The 21102-nt window shown below is 38.2% G+C and overlaps 4 protein-coding genes across 4 annotated transcripts; 2 read left to right on the forward strand and 2 right to left on the reverse strand.

The window, feature by feature from the left end:
- Positions 1-375: 375 nt before the first annotated feature.
- LOC101295244 (bifunctional aspartate aminotransferase and glutamate/aspartate-prephenate aminotransferase-like) lies at positions 376-5868 on the forward strand. The gene is made up of 9 exons (XM_004302862.1): positions 376-738; positions 880-927; positions 1595-1723; positions 2050-2109; positions 2442-2598; positions 3149-3255; positions 4205-4263; positions 4792-4900; positions 5154-5868. The coding sequence occupies exons 1-9, from the start codon at positions 676-678 to the stop codon at positions 5601-5603; spliced, it is 1182 nt and encodes a 393-aa protein (XP_004302910.1). The 5' UTR covers positions 376-675; the 3' UTR covers positions 5604-5868.
- Positions 5869-7702: 1834 nt separating this feature from the next.
- Positions 7703-11733, forward strand: LOC101294200. The gene is made up of 4 exons (XM_004305244.1): positions 7703-8696; positions 8801-8979; positions 9451-9674; positions 10621-11733. Exons 1-4 carry the CDS (start codon positions 7703-7705, stop codon positions 11423-11425), a joined length of 2202 nt encoding a protein of 733 aa, XP_004305292.1. The 3' UTR covers positions 11426-11733.
- A 2676-nt stretch (positions 11734-14409) lies between these two features.
- Positions 14410-16140, reverse strand: LOC101294494 (putative proline--tRNA ligase C19C7.06-like). The gene has a single exon (XM_004305245.1). It carries the CDS (start codon positions 16138-16140, stop codon positions 14563-14565), a length of 1578 nt encoding a protein of 525 aa, XP_004305293.1. The 3' UTR covers positions 14410-14562.
- A 716-nt stretch (positions 16141-16856) lies between these two features.
- LOC101295537 (ras-related protein RHN1-like) lies at positions 16857-20490 on the reverse strand. Its single transcript, XM_004302863.1, has 7 exons — positions 20287-20490; positions 19169-19246; positions 18913-19080; positions 18433-18481; positions 17780-17853; positions 17503-17596; positions 16857-17226 (listed from the first exon to the last, which is right to left on the reverse strand). Exons 1-7 carry the CDS (start codon positions 20323-20325, stop codon positions 17123-17125), a joined length of 606 nt encoding a protein of 201 aa, XP_004302911.1. The 5' UTR covers positions 20326-20490; the 3' UTR covers positions 16857-17122.
- Positions 20491-21102: the final 612 nt, after the last annotated feature.

Below are 21102 nucleotides of genomic sequence, written 5' to 3' on the forward strand. Positions count from 1 at the left end.
GCGGAGCCGGTCAGAATCTCCTCGCCTCCCCTGTGCGAGCTTCCCTGTGGTGGTAGTTTGCACCAATTCAGACCGAGCAGGGCGAATCGAATCCCACAGTCGAAGACGGGTCATTTCGGGCCGATTCCGGTGACGTAGGGGATTCAAGTTACCCATGTTTTAAAGCTCTGCTCCTCCCGATCCTAACTTTCCGGCCATGTTTCCGGCTCATTTTTTTTTTCTTCTTCTTCTTATAGACTTACAGTTAGTGACTTAATTTTCTGTAATAAGTGCAGTTTTACTAAATTTTGGGGTAAAAATGAGACAAAAGCAAGTCAAAGATAAGAGGCACCAAAATGGAAAGTAGACAAATAAAGAGAGGAAGGAGAAAAGAAAGAAAGAACAAGCCTTTCCTCTTTATTTCTCTGCCCTTTTTTCTATGATGCAGGAAGAGGGTGTTGAATATCTATATATATTGAAATACAGAAAATAGGGGTTGTGGCGTTACTCGCTTTGTTAATCTGTCTTGGAAAGTGGTGTTTCGAACGTTGGAGAGGTGAAGCTTTCTAGGTTGGTGGAGGTCTTATCCTTTGCAAAGTATAGGGAAGACTTTAAAAACAAAAGACTTTTACTTTCTGTGTCGGGAAGTTTCAGAATTTTGGGGTTCCGTTCTGAGTTGGGTTGAAGTTCTCTGAGATGGGTTCCTGTGGAAAACTTGCAAAGAGGGCTGTGGATACTGATATGCCGGTCATGGTTCAGGTATTGAGGCCGAAACTCTAACTGGGTTTTGTTGAAGTTTATGAATTTTAATCTGTTTTTGAGGATCAATTGATGTGTGAGTTTTAACTGGTGGAGTTTGTGTGGTTTTGGATGTGAAAAATGGGGGTTTTGGTTTTGCAGATACAACAATTGATCCGAGGTGCCAAAAATGCTGTGTCACTGGCGCAGGTGTGTTTCTGTTGTTTCAAGGTGTTTTGGTGGCATTTGTTTTGTTTGAGTCTTTTGGTAATTGTTAGGAATGAAGCCTATAACCATGGAGGCCTTGAAAAATGAGACAGATTTTCATTTGGGTCTTTTACTGGTAAATGTGTTATTTCATTGTGACATTGAGATAAATGTAGACAGCATAGTTATTGGAAAACGAGATTAGTATACTTTGTTTGGGGGTGTTTGGAACTCGTTTCAAAAAGGGTGGTCCATAATCTGTGGAAAGGTCACAAATGAATCATTTGATAATGCATCTTAGTTTTGTGTTTGATCTAGGAATCTCTGCACCTCAAGAAGCTGTCTGCTATAGAAAACACAAAAGTTAATGAAAAGTGCAAATCTTTTTGCTAATGTTGGTGTGCAAAGATTGTAATAATTGAAATCTGCCTCTTCTCAATTGAATAGTATAGAGGACAAACAACGAAACTGAAATCATGAACGTTGGCCGGTCATCCTAATCATCAAACATGACCGACGTTTTTCCATCTCACCAACTGGAATTTCTAATCTTGATCTGCTTGTGCATTTCATAGGGCTGTAGTTTATGTGGTATTTCATATCTATTCCTTGGGTCTTAGATACATTTGGCTAATAGCCTTTGTTGCTCTTTGGTTGTAATGTGCTTTAGGGAGTAGTTCATTGGCAACCACCCAAACAGGCATTGGATAAGGTGAAAGAACTTGTATGGGAGCCTTCAATTAGTCGTTATGGTGCTGATGAAGGTATACCTGAACTCAGGGAGGCATTGGTAAAAAAGGTAAGCTTAGAAGTTGTTGCGATGTTTTTCCTAATTATGATCCTAAGGCGATGCTTGTCCGAATTTCAGAGTTTGATTAACTGAGTAGTCTCAACAATCCTAAGGCAATGTATCCATTTTTATTTGTTATATTCTTTTGTTTCTTGCATCTACTTCAATTAACAATATCACATACAACTTGTACAGGTTGCACTACTATCTTTTGTGCATACTTGAATATTTAGATGTATGAGATTAACTAATGATTGCTGTCTCCATCTGATAGCAATGTTTTAAGTTATGACCATGCAAGCATATTTAACTAATTATCTTTTTTATGTTTGCAGTTGCGACAAGAAAACAAGTTGTGCAAATCTTCAGTTATGGTTACTGCAGGGGCAAATCAGGTGACTATCAGTGATTGTCTTTTTTGTTGCGTATTTGTGGAAGTACCAGAAAGGCCCAAAAATCTCAGTGTGGCAAATGTTCTACTATATATTGCAACTTAGCAACAGAAATAACTAGAAAGTTTCCTTCCTGATACATTAAGTGATTGATTTGTTAGGATAAGATTAGAGAGAATTTTAGTTGAATCAAACCTGATGGTCATCTTTGCTAATTATAAACCAGTTGCTCATCCCCTTTCAGTATGTTTAAGTGGAACTCATTCAGTTTTTGATACTAAATATTTCGAGTTGCAGAGAACTGAGCTAATAACTTCATAACTATTTCAATGCAGGCATTTGTGAACCTTGTTCTTACATTGTGTGATGCTGGAGACTCCGTGGTCATGTTTGCACCGTACTACTTCAATGCCTACATGTCCTTCCAGATGACTGGAGTTACAAATATACTTGTAGGTCCTGGTCAGCCAAATACACTTTACCCAGATGCAGGTGAGAAGCTTCATGAATTTCCAATTGCGCCAAAAACGTAAATGAAACATCAGATTTCTGAACTTCCATTTAATAAGTTTCTTCCGGGGACCTAGATATACAAGTATAACTTGCTATGTTAGATAGGGTAGTCTGGTTTGTTAGGTCTATAAGCAGTCAAAGGCTTGTTATCTGAGGTGCTAAATAAGAATATACCACCTTAAGTTTATGATGCGATTATTGGTGCATTCGAACAGTCCAACTTGGACATTGTGGCAGAAATGCTAATCATGACAATTGTGACTATTGGTCATGGTTCTATTTGTTGGAATGTCTGATTGGTCCGGTGCATAAAAAAGGCATATAAATGTTTTATCTCCTGTGTGGGGTTGGTTGTGCTCGTTCATAATATCTAACAAATTAAACAGGGGTGGGAAAGGGAGGAATAAATTCTCCAGCAAGTGAATTGGACAGTTCAGTTTGTTTTTTGGAGTCTAGAGACATACGTGATATATTTGACATCTTAACCGAAATTTTTCTCTTGACATGATGCTATTTTCTTAACTTACAGATTGGTTGGAGAAAACACTGTCAGAAACAAAACCAACCCCAAAACTTGTCACAGTTGTTAATCCTGGCAACCCATCTGGAACCTATATTCCAGAACCTCTTCTTAAGGTCTCTCTCTCTCTCTCTCTCTCTCTCTCTCTCTCTCTCTCTCTCTCTCTCTCTCTCTCTCTCTCTCTCTCTCTCTCTCTCTCTCTCTCGAACCTATTTGATTCTTTTGTTGTGTATCCGCATTTGAAATATTTTGGCTTCTCAGTAGGACTGAACATATAGGCTTGTTATCATGTGGAAGGAGAGATAATTTATGTATTTTGTCTCCCAATTGTTGTTGTTGAGGCAAGAGGTGAGAATTTGGATAAGATAACCTCTTAATTTTTGCATTGCCATAGGTATGAAAATATAGGTTGATGGGTTGTCATTGATTTCATTCTTATTTAATGCTGGCAAATGCAGTTAAGAACTTAAAAGAAGATGTTGCATCAGGTCACTTGGCCTTTGCTAAAAAATGAATAAATAGGTGTCTAAACCAAACCCTTCAATGGACAGTCATGGACATGGCAATCTTGCTGATCTTTTGGTTATATTCATTTCCATGGTCAGTTATCCAGTTGTTTACTGTCCCCTCATTTTGGAGTGACCAGAGTAGTCAGGGCAAGTTCTCAGGATGAATTTTTCCATTTCCTCCGTGTGGTTGAATTAGGTTATGAAATTTCTGCTTTCGTGATTGCAACCTGAACTTCCTTATATTGCTCTCTGCTGTTGAGTGTTTATTTCGAGGATCATGTGCTAGTACATTGCGATTTGGGTGATCAGTGTAGTTTACACATGAAATTTCTTCCGGGGATCATGTAATCTCTCTCTCTCTCACTCACTCACTCAACACACATACAAACATTTACATATACATGTATAAGATGACTAATATTATTTCTGTCTTTCTCATTGCAAAAAACTTCTTTAGTGATGATGTATGTGTCTTTTGGTGATTGATCTCTGTAAGTAGTCTGTATAGTTTCTGATAATTGTTCTGAAAGTTTTGTTCCTTTCTCTTTGTGAGTAGAGGATTTCAGATATTTGCAGAGAGGCTGGATCATGGCTTGTTGTGGACAATACATATGAGTAAGTCTACAACTTTTGTGTAGGAATGTTAGAATAATATGTTCTTGTATGATCTGATCATCTAATGAGATCAATACGTCATTCAGTTCTCCAAATCCCAATGCTTCGCACATAAATTACGGGGTGTGTTGCCTTTTAGAAGGAATATAGGTTTATTAGTCATTGTGAATATAGCCTTTAAATAAAAGAAAATTTATCCACTTTGTGGAGGTTCAAAAATGCCAGTATCTACCTTTTTTGATTAGTTATTGTTCTAGCTGGCCTTTGCTCCTGCATAGGTCACTATATCCATTTTATATTTCCTACTACCTATAGCTTGGTGAATATGTTTTTGGGAATTTAATTTTTTCTTATATGCCAAGTTGATCACAACAAAGGGAAATTTTCTTGACCAATCTTGATAGCATGGCAAATAATTTTATCAGCATGTGCCTGATTTCATTTTGCTTTTGATTCAAGAATGTTCCTCAGATGTTTGCCTCTAAAGCATTAATAGTCCAATGTGAGTCCTAAAATTTGATTTTGCAGGTATTTTATGTATGATGGATTGAAGCATTCTTGTGTGGAGGGAAATCACATTGTCAACATCTTTTCTTTCTCAAAAGCTTATGGGATGATGGGATGGCGAGTTGGCTATGTAAGAAAAACTCTCAATTCATGATGCTTAGTTAATAAGTCTAGTGTGAGCGCAAATATGAAAAGTTTAGTTTTGCTTCTTTAAGTATTAGTTTGCGTGACAAAGTGATAAACCGAGTATAAAGCTTTGTTTGGTTGATCTAAAGGACCTAATATAAAATTAAGATTGTTGTATGAACTGAATATTCATGATTAATATTGAAATGGTTGTGTGGCTAATAACATACGTAACTAATCATTTGTAATATATGCAGATAGCATACCCATCCGAAGCAGATGAGTTTGGCACTCAACTCCTCAAAGTTCAAGATAACATTCCCATCTGTGCTTCAATACTTTCGCAACATCTTGCCTTGTATTCACTAGAAATGGGATCCGAATGGGTTGTTGAACGAGTGAAAGGACTTGTCAAAAACAGAGAAATTGTTTTAGAAGCTCTCTCCCCACTCGGGGAAGAGTCTGTTAAAGGTGGAGAAGGTGCTATATACCTGTGGGCGAAGCTCCCGGACAAAGTCGATGACTCTGAATTTGTTCACTGGCTTGCTCACAGACATGGGGTGGTTGTGATTCCTGGAAGTGCATGCGGGTGCCCCGGAAATGTGAGAATCTCATTCGGTGGCTTGTTAGAGGATGACTGCAAAGCTGCTGCGGGGAGGCTGAGAAAAGGATTAGAAGAGTTGGTCAAGGATGGAATGGTCAAGTAACTTTCATCTTACATTGATTCAACCATACAAATTTACAGCTATTTCAAAATAATTGGTGGGGTGGGTGGGATCTTTGTTTAGTCAAGTCATATAAAAGAAAATAGGTTTATTTCAGTTATGTATAATCCAAAATGGCAGTTCCAAGTCCCAAAATGGCAAAATGTGTGTTTCTGTTATCATAGCCATTAATTATCAAACTACATGTTTCAGTGTCCAAATATAAATAGTGATGCTGTTTTATCTCTGCTTTATTTGTTCTGACCATATATCTATATGAGAAATTTTAAATACACACCTCTAATCTCTTAATACACACCCTTAAAACTATCAGATTTTATAGGTATGTTTAATTACAAAAACATCCATCAATTATTAGGGGAAAAAAAAAAAAAACTTTCTCTTCTCAAAAACCTAACTCTTCTCCACTATTACTACACATAAAAAAAAACACAAAAAAAACCTAATTCTTCAAAATTCATCACTTAAATTTCGACTACTATCGTATTTACAACATATACTATTTACCGATTCATTTGGTTTTTTTTTATCAACTTTAGTTTTTATCTTGCAGACTAAAAACTAATTTTTATGCTATTGTACTTTTCCTAGTGTCTTAACTTTGAAAAAATTATGTATGTTCAATATTTTTTTTTTTTTAAATTCTAGCCAATTGATGTCATATTAGTGATTTGGAATTCGAATATAATATTACTCTTTTGATTATAAATTGAAAAATATCAAGAAATAATTTCTAACCCGATCAAAAAAATCTAACAGAAAATAAAAAAGAATACGTAAAGAGAGTTGTGAAATAGTAAATATATAATAATTATATTAAATAACATATTATTATTAGTTTTAAATATTGAGGGTATTTTAAGCAATTTGGGATGTGTATTTAGTATAATATTGAAATGAAAAACTAGATAGGTAGTGTATTAAGTACGGGGTGTGTATTAAGATATTAGAGATGTGTATTTAAAATTTCTCTATCTATACTGGAAATGAACACACATTGCCTCTGTAAATATAATAGCAAATATTTAATCGAAAAAAATATAATGGCAAATAGTTTTGGTTCGACTGTGTTTAAAAACAGTGACAGACTTGTTGCGTATTCTCCTCTTCTGCACTCGGAGGATACATGTATACTAGCATCCACGAAAGACTCCATGTTTGCAATTTTTTCCCCCGATTTGTTTGACTAGAATAGCTGCTAGCTCTGTTAGCAACAACAAAGAAAGTAAAAGCAATGGCCTGTACTCCCTTATAGCAACAAGTGTGCCTGAACTTTGTGCCCAAAACCTTTTTTTTTTCCTCTGTCATACTAGATCATGACTTGGACTAGCAATGGCATGTACTCCCTTATAGCAACAAGTGAAAAAAGAGTTTCTTTAGCAATTTAAACTATTACTATATAGTCTTTATGAGTGTTTGCTTATATTATTTTATGGTGTTTGGCCTTAAAATATTTACGGTAATTTATGAAATAGTTTCGTCTGTTAGTTTTCCTATTACCTATTAGATTTACATCTAACGGTAAAAAATAAAACAACTCAATTTCCTTTTAAAAATCAAAAGCACTAACTTAAAAATTATTATTTCATTCCTTTGTATCATAAAATTTGCCGTCGATGCAGGTTGAACATGTTTATTTTTCAAGGTCACAACAGCGACTAAATGAGTGAATTTCTGTGTCTCCGGATATGATACGCAAGAGTAATACATTTACCGAATTTCTGTATCCCCTTTTGTTTTTATATTTTGAGTTTTGGGAAGCATGCAGTTAGAGTACCTAGAGGTCTAACCTTGGACTGACTAGTTGACTTTCATTTGTTTACTCCTGCCTTCTGTGCTGGTAATTTCCAAACTCACGCATCCCCAAAGGTCCTCAGCTTCGATCCCAATTCCCGCAGTAAAATAAACGGCACCGTTTCACCTGTCCTGACAGTCGACTCAATCCACTTGGCATTTGATTATATTCCTCCTAAGAAAAGAAAAGAAAAGCAGAAAGCAAAGCAAAGCTTCCCTCTTTCTCTTTCTCGAAGCTTCAATCCTCCTCCTAAGCTCAAATTTCATTTCCCGATCCCAATTCCGAGATGGGCTGCACGCAATCCAAGATCGAGAACGAAGAAGCCGTCTCGCGATGCAAGGAGCGCAAGCTCTTCATGAAAGACGCCGTCTCCTCCCGCAACGCCTTCGCCGCCGCTCACTCCTCTTACGCTATTTACTTGAAGAACACTGGCGCCGCCTTGAGCGACTACGCCCAAGGCGAGGTGGCCCAGCACCCGGCCCAGCTCGTCCAAGTCCTCCAGCCTTCCGTCCCCGCCGCTGCCGCCGCCACTTTCGACTCTTTTCCTCCTCCGCCTCCGCCGCTCCCTAATTTCCCGCCCGCGCCGCTCCAGCGGGCCGCCAGCATGCCCGAGATCAAGCCCGACCCCAAGGGACAGGCCAAGCCCAAGCCGATCATCGAGGAGGAGGACGAGGATGAGGAGATTGACACCGGCGAGAGCTTGAGAGTGAGGACCAGGAGCAAAAGCCGGAGCCAGAGTCAGAGCAACAGAGGAGTTGTGGAGCTGGAGACCGAAGAAGAAGAGGAGTTTCCAGATGGACAGCCTCCGCCGTCGCCGAGGCCGCCGCCTCCGTCGGTGGAGAGCCGGACGGTGCCGCCTCTGCCGCAGCATGAGGACACGCCTTACGATTACTTCTTCTCCGTCGACGTGCCGGCGCCGTCGCTGGGGGTGCCGCCGGAGCCGCCGAAGGAGGAGGTTCAGAGGAAGGTGTTCGAGGAAAGACCAGTTAAGAAAGTAGAGAGGGAAGTGGAGCCGGAAGTGGTGGTGGAGGTGAAGCGGAGTCCGGTAGTGGAGGAAGAGGTGGTGCCGGTGCCGGCTCCGCCTCCTCCTCCGGTGGTGGTGGAGCCGAAGACCTTGAAGAAGGTGAAGCCGGTGGGCTCAAAAGGCAGTCTTAGTTTGCTGCAGGTGTTTGAGGAGATTGATAATGATTTTCTCAAGGCTTCTGAGAGTGCTCATGAGGTCTCTAAGATGTTGGAGGCTACCAGGCTCCACTATCACTCTAATTTTGCCGATAATCGGGGTAAGCACTGAGCAAGATCAATGAATCATTTCCATTTCTTTGATACTGATTTTCTCAGGTTGGCATTGCTATGATATTTGTTTTACATTTACTCTTTGTTACAGGGCATATTGATCACTCTGCTAGAGTGATGCGTGTTATTACATGGAATCGGTCTTTTAAAGGAATTCCGAATTTTGACGATGGCGGCAAGGATGAGTTCGACTCTGAAGAGCATGAAACTCACGCCACGGTATTGGATAAATTGCTGGCGTGGGAGAAAAAGCTGTATGATGAAGTCAAGGTACTTTAAACTGTCAATCATTTTTCTTTTTGCTGTCGTTGCCGTAGGGAGATAGTAAAGGAACATGCAGAATGGTTTCTGTATCCAAGATATTTTAGAAAGGATGTCTTAGATAGCTTGCTTTTGCATTCACTATTTAAGCTTTTTCGGAAGAGGCAAATCAGAAGACTGAAGTTGTTTGCTCGTGTTGATTACTGTCTATTATTATACTGGTATCAATTCATACACGGGAATGAGGAATCTCAGATTACTGATCTAGATATACCAATTTGACATTTCAAACAGAAAAGACTCATGCTAGATGATGTTCATTGATTTCAACTTGAGTTCATCTGCAGATTACATAAGGAAATTTGTTTATGTTTTACTGGAAGTGTAATTTCAGAATAAGCTTCAGCTTAGTGTTTTATTTATTTTACTATGAATCAGCTGTGAATTCCATCTTATTTGGGATTGAATATTGTTGGATAGGCAGGTGAGCTCATGAAATTTGAGTACCAGAAGAAGGTCGCCTCGTTGAGCAAGCTGAAGAAGCGGAGTACTAACTCAGAGGCATTGGAGAAAGCGAAAGCAGCAGTGAGTCATCTGCATACAAGATACATAGTTGACATGCAATCCATGGACTCAACAGTATCAGAGATAAACTCTTTACGAGACGACCAGTTATATCCGAAACTTGTTCAACTTGTTGCAGGGTGAGTTTGCAGTGTATTCGATGTAGTTAAAGTATTTTACCTTTGCACCTGATACTTTCATTTCTGGATAACAAATTTCAAGCAGGTATTCTAATTCAATAGAGAAAATTGAATTTCATAACATAGAACATGATTCTATTAATTTTAGTTGCTTAGGTTGCTTTGGGCTGATCAAGGCTTTGGTAATGGATCTTATGGTGAGTTGTAGGTAGTTTGCGAAGACAATTAGGAAAAGGTGTAAGTCCTAGCCTCTGAGTATTCTGTAGTAGAGCAATGAGTTGTTGAGTTGTAGATTGCAAGGAGATATTTTCACCCAAAAGCTTCAACTTTTGGATACGTTTGCAGAAAACAGGTGGCTGAATATTACTTTTCTGAAAAGAAAATAAAGAAAAAAGATGAGCACTAACTAGCTTTTGCGTGCCATATAGAATTGTGTGAAAAGAATAAGTTGTAGGTAGATATTGGAAGGAGGTCCTTTCCCCAGATGGTACGATAGTTACTGGATAGGTTTGCAGAAAATTGTGTAAAAGTATATTTTGAAAAGGAAATGAAAAGAAGGAAAAAGTGGAATCTTTATTCTGCTCTGAAATTCGACAAGCTACGTGTGCTTTGTAGAGATGGTGAGTTGCATAGAATTCAATTTGTTATTAATTGTATTTCAAGCTGAAGAGCAGTAAACAGAAGGTTACCTTCTCATCTGTCTTATGAGCGGATAGCACCATCGTTCTCTGTGAACTGTAAAAGATCACCTTATTCTATATGACTATTTTAATCTTCAATTCTTACTTTTTGTGGGTTCAGAACATGAAATAGTGTTAGCATCTTAGGGCATTAGTGGATCTCAACACCAAACTATACAACTGTGTTTGTGTCATTTAGATTCTTATTGTCTTGAAATTATATGGCTTACTTTTTAAACTGCTAATAACTGTGTTTTGGACTGCAGGATGGCTACCATGTGGGAAGCCATGCGATGTCACCATGAGAGCCAGTCAAAGATTGTGACTGCCCTCAGGTCTTTTGACATCTCCCAATGTCCCAAGTATACAACTGACCACCACCATGAGCGCACTGTCCAATTGTGGTATGTGGTGCAAGAGTGGCATTCACAGTTTGTGAAGCTTGTGAGTAAGCAGAAGGAGTATGTAAAGGCGCTGAGGAATTGGTTGAAACTTAATCTTATCCCTATTGAGAGCAACTTAAAGGAGAAAGTTTCTTCGCCACCAAGAATTCAAAATCCCCCTATTCAGGGGCTACTCCTTGAGTGGAACGATCATCTGGATAAACTTCCAGATGAGGTTGCGAGAACTGCTATACACAACTTTGCTGGTATAATACATACTATAATGCTGAAGCAGGAGGAAGAAATGAAAATGAAGGAAAAATGTGAAGATTCCCGGAAAGAACTTGACCGCAAGAAGAGGCAATTTGAAGATTGGTACCATAAATATATGAACAAGAACATACCGGATGAAGTGGATCCGGAGAGACCAGAAAGCAATGTTCGCGGTGATGTTGTTGCAGAAAAGCAGTTTAATGTGGAAGTAGTCCAGAAGAGGTTAGAAGAGGAGGAGGAAGCCTATGCGAGACTGTGCCTTCAGGTGAGAGAAAAGTCTATAACAAGTCTTAAAACTGGCTTGCCAGAACTCTTTAGGGCATTGGTCGCTTTTGCCGTTTCTTGTTCAGAAATGTACAAACACTTGAATTCCAGATCAACCCACCATCAAAGTGAGAGCTCAGGAAGACAATAAGCTTGTAAGTATAGTTTTATCATTGATTTTGTTCTTCCTGATAAATGTTATTTGCATCGGTCTATAGTAAAAAGCTTGTGCATTTTAGATATGGGACATGCCCGTAAAGTCGTATAGATAAAGTTGAATTCAATAGATTGAGTAGAATAAAAAAAAAGAAGAAAGAAAATTAGATTGAAGTTGTGCAAGCTTTCTCTTTGCCTCCATTTTGTTTTCCTTGAATGAGAAATATTTGTTCCATGTAGAAAGTAGTTATGCATGCACTATGGACCATTGTTACTACATTATATACACTAGAAATTATTCGTACTACTCAGTGCTCCTGCTGTACCTACCATGGACAGGGACAGCTAAAGAAGCCTATATTCTTCTGGTCAGGATAAGGTGTCTCTACTGCCATTACCTTTCTGTGACCTGTGTATTCTTGTAGCCTTTACTTTGGTGATGCTGGCGATCTAGAATGTTAGGTTACAGATAAGGAAATTAATCAAATATAAAGACGTGTAGAAAGAATTAGATACCTTTCTTCCCTAGATAGGAAAACTAGTGCCTAAAAAAGTCGAGGAATACGAATAGGTTGGATCTGCAAATAGCTTTTATGTTGTCATTGGAGGCCAAGAAATATGAACATTTTAGACTCGGACATAAGTTTTTTTTTTTTTCTCCGGCCAATGAGAAACTTTGGCATATTTTTCTGAACTGTTACGTCTGATATAAACACTGGAAGTTGACAAGTGAAGCTGGTAAATACTTGGTGAACTTGTCATATTCCAATTTTAGGTCATAGACTTCAATCTGGATATTGTGGTCTCTACAATCAAGCCCTTTTTCTTGAACAGATCTCTCGGCAAGCTTTATACCTAGGCATGCTGTATAAACCCAGTTGCTAAGAACTATATTCTTACCACAAGGATGAGGGACAAAACACCATGTACTTGGAGATCGTAAGGCCTAAATTTGTTCAATCATGGCACTTTGCCATAGAGAATTAGTAAAAGCAGTCTAAGAGGATCTTGGTCCTCTGCGATATTGAATCTCAGTGTTACAACCAATCTTATGAAACGAGTCAAATGACACACGACGGATATAGTCATTTAGTCACCTAAATGGACTCTCATAAGACAAAAGAAAATGGCACCTGCAACAAGGACAATTCTAAATGAACTTTGACACTATATGATTGTACCGTGTAGAAAGAAATCTTCACAGCTTGGAGAAGTATGCTTCAAACTTGTAATGGTGATGTTTGTGGTGATTTGACCAGCATTCAATACACCCCCTCTACTATTCTTTTCCTTGTCCTGCAGCATAAGTTCAACATTATCAAGGAAAATGAAGCAATTTATCTCTGCAAGGTTTTAGAGGTAACAAATTTGTAGAGAGCTGTGGAGCATGAAGAACTTCTTAAAGTTGCAAGTGAATGAAGTGGTGCAAAGGAGGTATAGCGCTATCAACCATTGCTGAGTGTAATCTTCTCCTCGAGTTCAAAAGGAATAGAATTACTAATATTGGCCGTATGGTCTGTAATCCAAACATCTTCATGAGCAATGCATGATGAGAGGAACGCCACTTGAGTACTTTCTGAAGTTTGAGTAGTCATTGCAGTAAGAGTAGCAGGTAGTTAATCTAACTTAGCATGCATTATTGCCTATGTAAGAGCAGTCTAAGGCTACTGTATGGCCTTTCTTCCTATAAATCTGATCCTCAAAGACAAACGTAGAAGGATGATCGACATGAATATCACTAATTTGATGCTTACGAGAGGAATCCATGTTCATTCCTTCATTCCTGCTGGTCATTGTTGTTAATTGTTATTAGAACCATTGTACTTGGCCCTGGCTTGAAATCCACCGTAAGATAGTTTTCCTGAATTTTTATCCACCAGAAGCGCTACCGTCATATTGGGGTCTCCTGAATAGAAGACTGCTGTTTATAGTTATCAATTTATCATAATCTGTCCCTGTGGCAAGTAACTGAGCTCTAAATGACATCAGAATAGGAATCTGTGTGGCTCTAATCACCGGTTTAATCCAATGCTTCTGCAACTACAACTTTCACCAAATTTACATACTCCAAATATGCGATAAGTAATGAATCAATCATTCTCAGCAACAGATGAATATCATTCCACAACAAACACATAGTCGCTAATAATAGTTTTTCACCAACAGCTGGAAAATCATTTAAATACCACTAAAGACATTAGACTGATATTCCACAATAGTGCATCAACGATATTACTACCAAATTTTGAATTTTGTTTTAATACAGAGCACAGAGCTAAACCATGTTCTTTCCAATTGTGCAAACAACAGAAGAGCAACCTAAATAAGTGCCTACCCCAATGTCAAACCAGATGAAAACTATTGTGACTAAACATTCACAAAGGTTTCCGCTTTTTTTACATGACATATGAATATATGCGTTAATATATGACCAATTTAGGGAAAAAATCAGAAAGGACTTCCAAATACAACACAAATGATCCTACAGTACGCACTACGCAGACTGTGTATTTAGTGAGCTGACAAACTATGTCTTTTCTTTCTTTTCTTTTTTGGACAACTCAGAACAATATCCTAAGCATAATACAATTGTAACAGACAGGGGATATCAATTGTAACAGAAAGGGGATATCAGAAGCAACTGCGCATGTAATGAGCCGCTATGTCTAACTCAGCTATGACATTCTCCTCACAGCATCTCGGTAATGTCCCAACCAAGATATTGTGAAAGAAACATTAATGTTTTTCTTACACATTGATGACCAGCTCTCAGTTTATCAAAGTATAGTTTCTCACACATGCAAAAGAACAGTTATTGGTTACCCTATATCGACAGAGAAAGCTACACAAACTATTCTGGGGATCAAGTCATATATTTTGAGGTATATATGCTCCAGGACTCAGATCAATCAAACAACTAGCATAAAGCAACACTATGAAAACTAGCATAAAGCAAAAAATACCAGACACTGAGACATACAAATATAGCTCAAAAAGGGATATAACCACTAGCTAGGAAAAATGAAAACCCAAAAGCCAAACATGTAGCTTTGTGTATTAATCGTATGATATAAACTAGAGAATTTGTTTCCAAATTTTGAAATCCAACAGGGCATAATTGGAGAAGTGTATTCAGTAGCTCCTTCCCCAGTAGGACCACTTCTTTGCTGGCTTCCCGGACGCAAAGCAAAGAGTTCCTTTAGAGAGTTCGGGCTGGACAAAGGGCGAGCACAGCAACCTTGCTGCACCAATTTCACTCTTTGTTCGGGATGTGACATCCTCTTCTACTTCAGGTTCATCACACCAAGGAGCCAGGATCAGTTTCTTGTTGCTCAAAGCTACTGTGAATTCATCCCATGTTCTGATAACCTCAATAGAAGCATCTCGTTTTTGTTTTGCAACATCAAAGAGATTTTGTTGAATTCTATCAAACATGTCTCTTAATTCCTTGATCAAGTCAACCACAGGAATGTCCACTTTCTCACAATTGTCACGCCGAACACAGCATACTTGTTTCTTTTCCAAATCTTTTGCTTCAACTTCAATCCTTAGAGGAACACCTTTTAATTCCCAATGTGAATGCTTCCAATCAGGCGAGTAGTTGTCCCTCAAATCAGCCTCAACACGAAATCCAGCTTCACTCAACTGCGCAGCAATGTTGAAGCAGGCATCAAATATGACATGTGTATCGGCATCCTTAGTAGGCACTGGAATCACAATAGCCTGGATAGATGCTACTTTTGGTGGCAATACCAAGCCTTTGTCATCTCCATGCACCATTACCATCACTCCAATCGTTCGAGTACTATAACTCCAGGAGTTTTGCCAAATCATTGCTTTTTCTCCCTTGTCATTTTCATAAGTAATGTCCAATTTTTGTCCTAGACAATGTGAAGCGGCTCCTTGTATACCGCGGCCAGTATTGGGAACAAAAGCTTCCACACTTGTGGTGTAAAGCGCACCGGCAAGTTTCTCATTCTCACTCTTTTTTCCCTTTACAACTGGAATTGCCAAATATTCCTCATATATCCTTCTGTACAGTTCCAATATCTCAAGGACCTCTTTATCTGCCTCTTCCTTTGTTGCAAAAGCTGTGTGGCCTTCTTGCCAAAGAAACTCCCGGCTCTTGATTAATGGAGTGGGATTGCCAGACTCCCATTGAAGTGATTGAACCACATTGCACCACTGATTTAGCTTCAATGGCAAGTCCCGGTGTCCCCAAATCCACTTCGAAAAATAAGGATTCATATGAGTCTCACTCGTTGAACGGATTGCAATAGGCACTTCTAGTTCAGATTTTCCAGACCTTGTGACCCAAGCAACCTCTGAGGCAACCCCCTTAATCTGATCCTTATCTTTTTTCAGACCAGCAGGGGGAACAAACAAGGGAAAGTAGCAATTTTTAATCTTCAGCTTCTTTATTTCTGCATCGAAAAAGGCTTTCATGGTCTCCCATATTGCCATTGTCCCTGGCCTCAATATATAACATCCAGAGATGTCATAGCATTCAATCATCTCACTATGAACAACAACCTCCAAATACCACTCCCCAAAATTCTCATTCTTCTTCTTCTTGATCAGACCCAGGCCAGTTTCTTTCTCCACGTCCTTCTTTTTCCCACCACTCGCAGAAAGATATTTCCATAGAAAAGCTGAAAAGCATCCCAAGCATACAGCAACAGAGAGGCTAGAGGATAATCGAAACCTCATGGTCAAACCGAGAATAATTTTGTGATGTGTATTCTTCTCACTTTCTCAGGAGGACATTATATACAGATACAATCCGTGTAGCATAAGGTAAGTAGCAATCCTAAATTCCTAATTGAAGTCTAATTAACCTAGGTAAGAATCTCCTAAATACACAAGGAAAGTAGTATTATAGAGAATTGGGACTTCCGGCATCCCAAAGAGCAGAGCAAAACCTTCTTCGCCTGCACAAAACTTGCAGCATCTAGGAATCACGAGTAGATCCTTATTTCAACTAGGAATCCTATAAAGTCTAGTATAGCGTTTGATTCTAATTTGCCGGAGTATGATGAGCTCGTTTTCACCTTAACACATGAACCATTTGTTTTCATATACTAATGCATAAGTTAATATTATTGGTTCGAATCATTTGGATGCGTCAATAATTCAATATATAGACACTAGGAATGTGTTCTACTACTCTATTTGGCACTACTGCTGAGGTTTTACTTCGAGTGTCTTTTGTATAAGAATAACAAAAGGTTTCTACTTCATTCTTTTGCTGAGGTTTCTACTTCGAGCGTCTTTTGTATAAGAAAAAACAAAGGTTCCTACTTCATTCTTTTGATACCTTGTGCAGCTCGTGAGCTTAGGAGCAGCATTACCTGAGTACCAATTCTGGTTTCTGATTCATCAGCTTTTTTTAACATCAGTCACCTCGGATGGTCAAGGCAACATGTATATTATGTAAGATCTGTAAGAATATATATATATACAGATTAAAGTTGCATGACGTAACGTTATCAGCACTCATATACAAAAAGGAAAATCTGTTCTTTAAATTTGAACAATTTTAAGTTATAACATCTTTGAACCTGTGAGCAGTTTGTTGAGACTCCATCTGACGATGTTACACTTATAAGAAACCAACCTCCAGCTGAATCACCAAGAGGCAAAAACGGATCCTTCGATAAACACTTGCCCAAATATATGTAAGAAAAGATAGTCACCCCACCAAGCAACAAAATGATTTTCTTCTTCTATCTCGTGTTTCATTGTTTAGAGTCATTCCAATAGGCTTTGCTGGGGAAGCTCTTGCTAATCTCTTTGCTGCACAGATGGAAAGTTAAATGTATAAGCATCGCATACATATCTGAATTCTGAAAACCGACTCTTAAAGTTAGAACAAACAAGACACCAAATTTTGGATGCACAGTTCATATGACCGGACAGTTTAACCGTACTTTGAATAGCATGCATGAAACTTGAATTACAAACCAGAAGTCTGAGGTTTGAAACAATCAAATTTCACCGTAAACAGCAGACTGTAAGTACCGATGCAATTAAGCCATATAATTCTTCCTCATATCACAGATGAACTTTTACCTATTTCGTGGAAAAGTTCATTAATATTCTGTGAGGTTTTGGCTGAAGTTTCCATGTAAAACATCCCATTATCTTGTGCAAATTGCTCCCCTTCCTGCAGTATAATTTCAAGAAAATATGAAAGATACAAACAAGTTAGAATGCTTCAGATATTTTAATGTGGTATTTGGATCTGATAGCTAATATAGCAGTTTTTCCATATAAGCAATCTCTTCTACCAAAAATACTCCTACAAAAAGGAGATACAAGGAGATTATTAACAGAATGTTGCAACTACCTCATTGTCCACCTCCCTTTTTGCCTCCAAGTCAGACTTGTTTGCAACCAATGCCATCACCAAATTTAAATTCCCTAAAAATGTTGCAAGTAATGAATCCATCATGATTAAAGGCAATCTCATCCCAAAACAGACACATGATTGAACAATATAAAATCATTTCCCAAGAAGAGCTGAAAACTTATAAAACAAAGAGGACACATAAATATGTATGCATATTTTACAAGCCAGCGAAGAGGAGGAAGCTATATCAGTACTTGCAATTAAGGATACAGACTACCTTCTAAACCCAAAAGGTCACAGATCGTCCGATACTTATGTGAGATTGGGAATTAAACACACACAAGCGAGGTTTGGTCCTCTCTTTCTACATGACATATAGACATGGAAACAATTGGAACTCACAAGTATTGTGTATGACCTATCTAATGTTATATTTGCAGAATACAATGAGGTTTTTCTTAAACCCTAGACAAGATATGAAGTTATACACTTCTTCTATTGGGTAGATTATGAAGTTGATGATCATGAAATAGTAAAGACAGGACAAGATAAGAGAGATGAAAATCATACTAAACAACCTGGTTCTCTATACTTGAACAGAAATAGGAACAAGAAATTCATGATAAGAATACTTCTGCTGATGCCCTCACCTTGCCTTTGCAATTCTTGAACCCATTTTTTAGCTCGAGTGAATGTATCCTGAAGCCAATACACATTCAATAAGAGAGCAATATATAATTGGCATATAATATGACTTAGTATGGATTGAAAATGCACAATGTAACCCACTTAAATTATATTTTATAGCATACATAAATCAGGAGTCAGGAAGGATAGAACTGGAAGTTGCATTCATCCTGAGACAGTAGGGATCCCGAGACAATATATAGTGCCCTACTATTCATTTAACCTCAATAACCAGAACCAAAAAAGGAAAAGGCAGTTTACTGTGGTTGAATTTCAGGAGTAGACAACACAGAGATTGCACTGACAGGTAAATAATGAAATGATCGGCCAACTCAACAAGAATGGAAAGCTTTTTTTTTTTTGCCAGGTAAATAATTACAGCTTTTTTGCCAAGAATGCAGAGCTTTTATTATATGAACACAGGAAGTTTGATTTGTAGGTACCGTGCTTGAGATGTCATATACAACTACAGCTGCTGCTGCACCGCGATAGTACATAGGAGCCAAGCTATGGTATCGTTCTTGTCCTGCTGTGTCCCAAATATCAAATTTAACAGTGGCTTCACTTAAAGATAGAATCTGAGTGAAAAAGGCTGCTCCTATGGTTGGTTCCTGCACAATAACAAACAATGAGTCCTCAATGTGGAACACATAACTAAGGAGAAAACTGATTTTTTGGGGGAATGGTAAAAATATGAACCTGGTGATCAAAAAACTGGCCTTTGACAAATCTTAGTACCAAACTTGTTTTCCCAGTTCCCATGTCTCCTAGAAGCACCTGTAAAAAGAGCATTCAAGAAAAAGAGAAATGAGCTGTGGCAGTATTAAGGTTTGGGCTGCATTAAAAATGCTAACAATAACTATATGCTTGAAACTTCATTGAAACCACTATTATGCATTCTGCTACAAATTATTTGTAAAGTTTTGCTCTTATCAGTGAAATACATATCAACTCATTTGAGTAAAAAAAAATCATGTTCTTTTACCCTTGGGGACAATAGACTCTGTCATGATGTTAACAATATTACTAATTTCAGTCGGCAGACTATTGGAGATAATCAAAAGTAAACTTCCAAGATTCTCTAGCAAAATGCAGCAGTACATTAGCTCCCAGAAAGCTACTGAACATTCTAGAGAATGCCACCCCTCAGCAATTAGCTTCGGCTACTCAAATAACAGTTAAGATACCGTTGATTAACCAAACACAGCTTCTAAATGAAGAATATCTGGTGGTAATCAAATTTTTTATCCTTGATCCATAGATGTAATGTTTAACAGTCTAATTAGTGATGAAGCTGATTGAGAATTGCATAACTTCATTAATTGGAAGCCAATAGGGACAACAACATTGAATTGGTTCACTGCTCCACATAACTCTATAAATCATGAATGGGCCATTTTAAAATTGTTGGATAATCTCAGCTCCTCTGGAGCTTTCACATTAAACCTCATTTGGATAGATAGACGAATATGCACAATTTACCTCAAGTTTTGTATCATTTGATTCTGGGTATGCAATAGGGTTCTTTTCTTATCAAATTATGCTTAGAAATCAACAAAGTAATCCAACCTGTAGCAAATGTACTTTGAAAATTCTTGTATGGTATTTCATTAGAGTCTCTGCACTGATTCTCTAATATACCCATGTGTTGGGCTAGACAGAACAAGAACAATAATCCCTAATAGTACTTTGATGATTGTATAGAAAGGGACGCAGGGGAAATAAGCCAAGACAGGAATAAGACATGAGATAAAGAATGATCAAGCCTGAAAACACAAGTAATGAATTGAAACAAGAAAAGGGTAAGACATACCCACCAATTTGGCTTGTATGATCTTGTTTCCAGGTCGGGCCATTCTCACTTGCTTTGATCAAACTTGCAGAAAGGAAAGAGCTTTACAGAGTTAAAGAGATGAACTTGTTTGATGAAATTGACAAACCAAGGACTTGTGTGTGCTTTTGCATAGAAATTATATGGTCCACCAAGAAGGCACTCCAACCCCAGCAGTTGACTGGTAGTTGGTTTGACCAGTAGTTTTGTTTCTGTCTAGGACCTCTTCTCAAATCTCAAGACTGATAAAGCAAAGTACGTAAGTAGAAATTATATGACTCCCATTGGATAATATGGGACCTGCTAAAAATGAGTGCATTCAGGTATCTTCGTAACCATGAATCCATGATTTATGTGCAGAAAAGAAACCTTGGGGGATTGATTCTGTTCCAAGACTCATGTTCTGGGTCACTAACTAAGGCGTTTGCCCTTGAAAAGTTAACGGGGTTGAGGGCGTTAGCGACCCAGATGAGATACAAAAGTTAATTAATAGTCGAGTAAAGTTCAAGTTCAGACACTATTTGAGCAATTTTCTCTGTTAATATTGTTCTTTGAGTAAGAAGGATACACAATCCCTTTGCAATTAGGTCTTTACAGCTTGGGTATCCTTGGTAATTACGTCACTAGTAAATTTGTTTTTCTTTGAAATTATGTCACTAATATTTTGTTTCGCAGAGATATATATATATATATATATATATTTATACAGTCGGCATCAGAGGCAGACGTCCCTCCGTTCTCCATCATACGGCTCCGATGACAGCACGCCTCACCCCAGCGGCCTCCAGCAGCGTTCCTGACC

This window comes from Fragaria vesca, linkage group LG6 (genome assembly GCF_000184155.1).
Source record: "Fragaria vesca subsp. vesca linkage group LG6, FraVesHawaii_1.0, whole genome shotgun sequence".
In the NCBI taxonomy this organism is placed as follows: Eukaryota; Viridiplantae; Streptophyta; class Magnoliopsida; order Rosales; family Rosaceae; genus Fragaria; species Fragaria vesca.

Excerpts from the sequence above, each read along its gene's own strand:
- LOC101295244 (XM_004302862.1), top strand. The coding sequence starts at position 676 with ATGGGTTCCTGTGGAAAACTTGCAAAGAGGGCTGTGGATACTGATATG. Across the intron at positions 739-879 it reads ATATGCCGGTCATGGTTCAG|ATACAACAATTGATCCGAGG; the intron begins GTATTGAGGCCG and ends TTGGTTTTGCAG. Across the intron at positions 4,901-5,153 it reads TGGGATGGCGAGTTGGCTAT|ATAGCATACCCATCCGAAGC; the intron begins GTAAGAAAAACT and ends TAATATATGCAG.
- LOC101294200 (XM_004305244.1), top strand. The coding sequence starts at position 7,703 with ATGGGCTGCACGCAATCCAAGATCGAGAACGAAGAAGCCGTCTCGCGA. Across the intron at positions 8,980-9,450 it reads AGCTGTATGATGAAGTCAAG|GCAGGTGAGCTCATGAAATT; the intron begins GTACTTTAAACT and ends ATTGTTGGATAG. Across the intron at positions 9,675-10,620 it reads CTTGTTCAACTTGTTGCAGG|GATGGCTACCATGTGGGAAG; the intron begins GTGAGTTTGCAG and ends TTTGGACTGCAG.
- LOC101294494 (XM_004305245.1), bottom strand. The coding sequence starts at position 16,140 with ATGAGGTTTCGATTATCCTCTAGCCTCTCTGTTGCTGTATGCTTGGGA.
- LOC101295537 (XM_004302863.1), bottom strand. The coding sequence starts at position 20,325 with ATGGCCCGACCTGGAAACAAGATCATACAAGCCAAATTG. Across the intron at positions 18,482-18,912 it reads TATATGACATCTCAAGCACG|GATACATTCACTCGAGCTAA; the intron begins GTACCTACAAAT and ends TATTGGCTTCAG. Across the intron at positions 17,227-17,502 it reads TGAACTTTTCCACGAAATAG|CAAAGAGATTAGCAAGAGCT; the intron begins GTAAAAGTTCAT and ends CCATCTGTGCAG.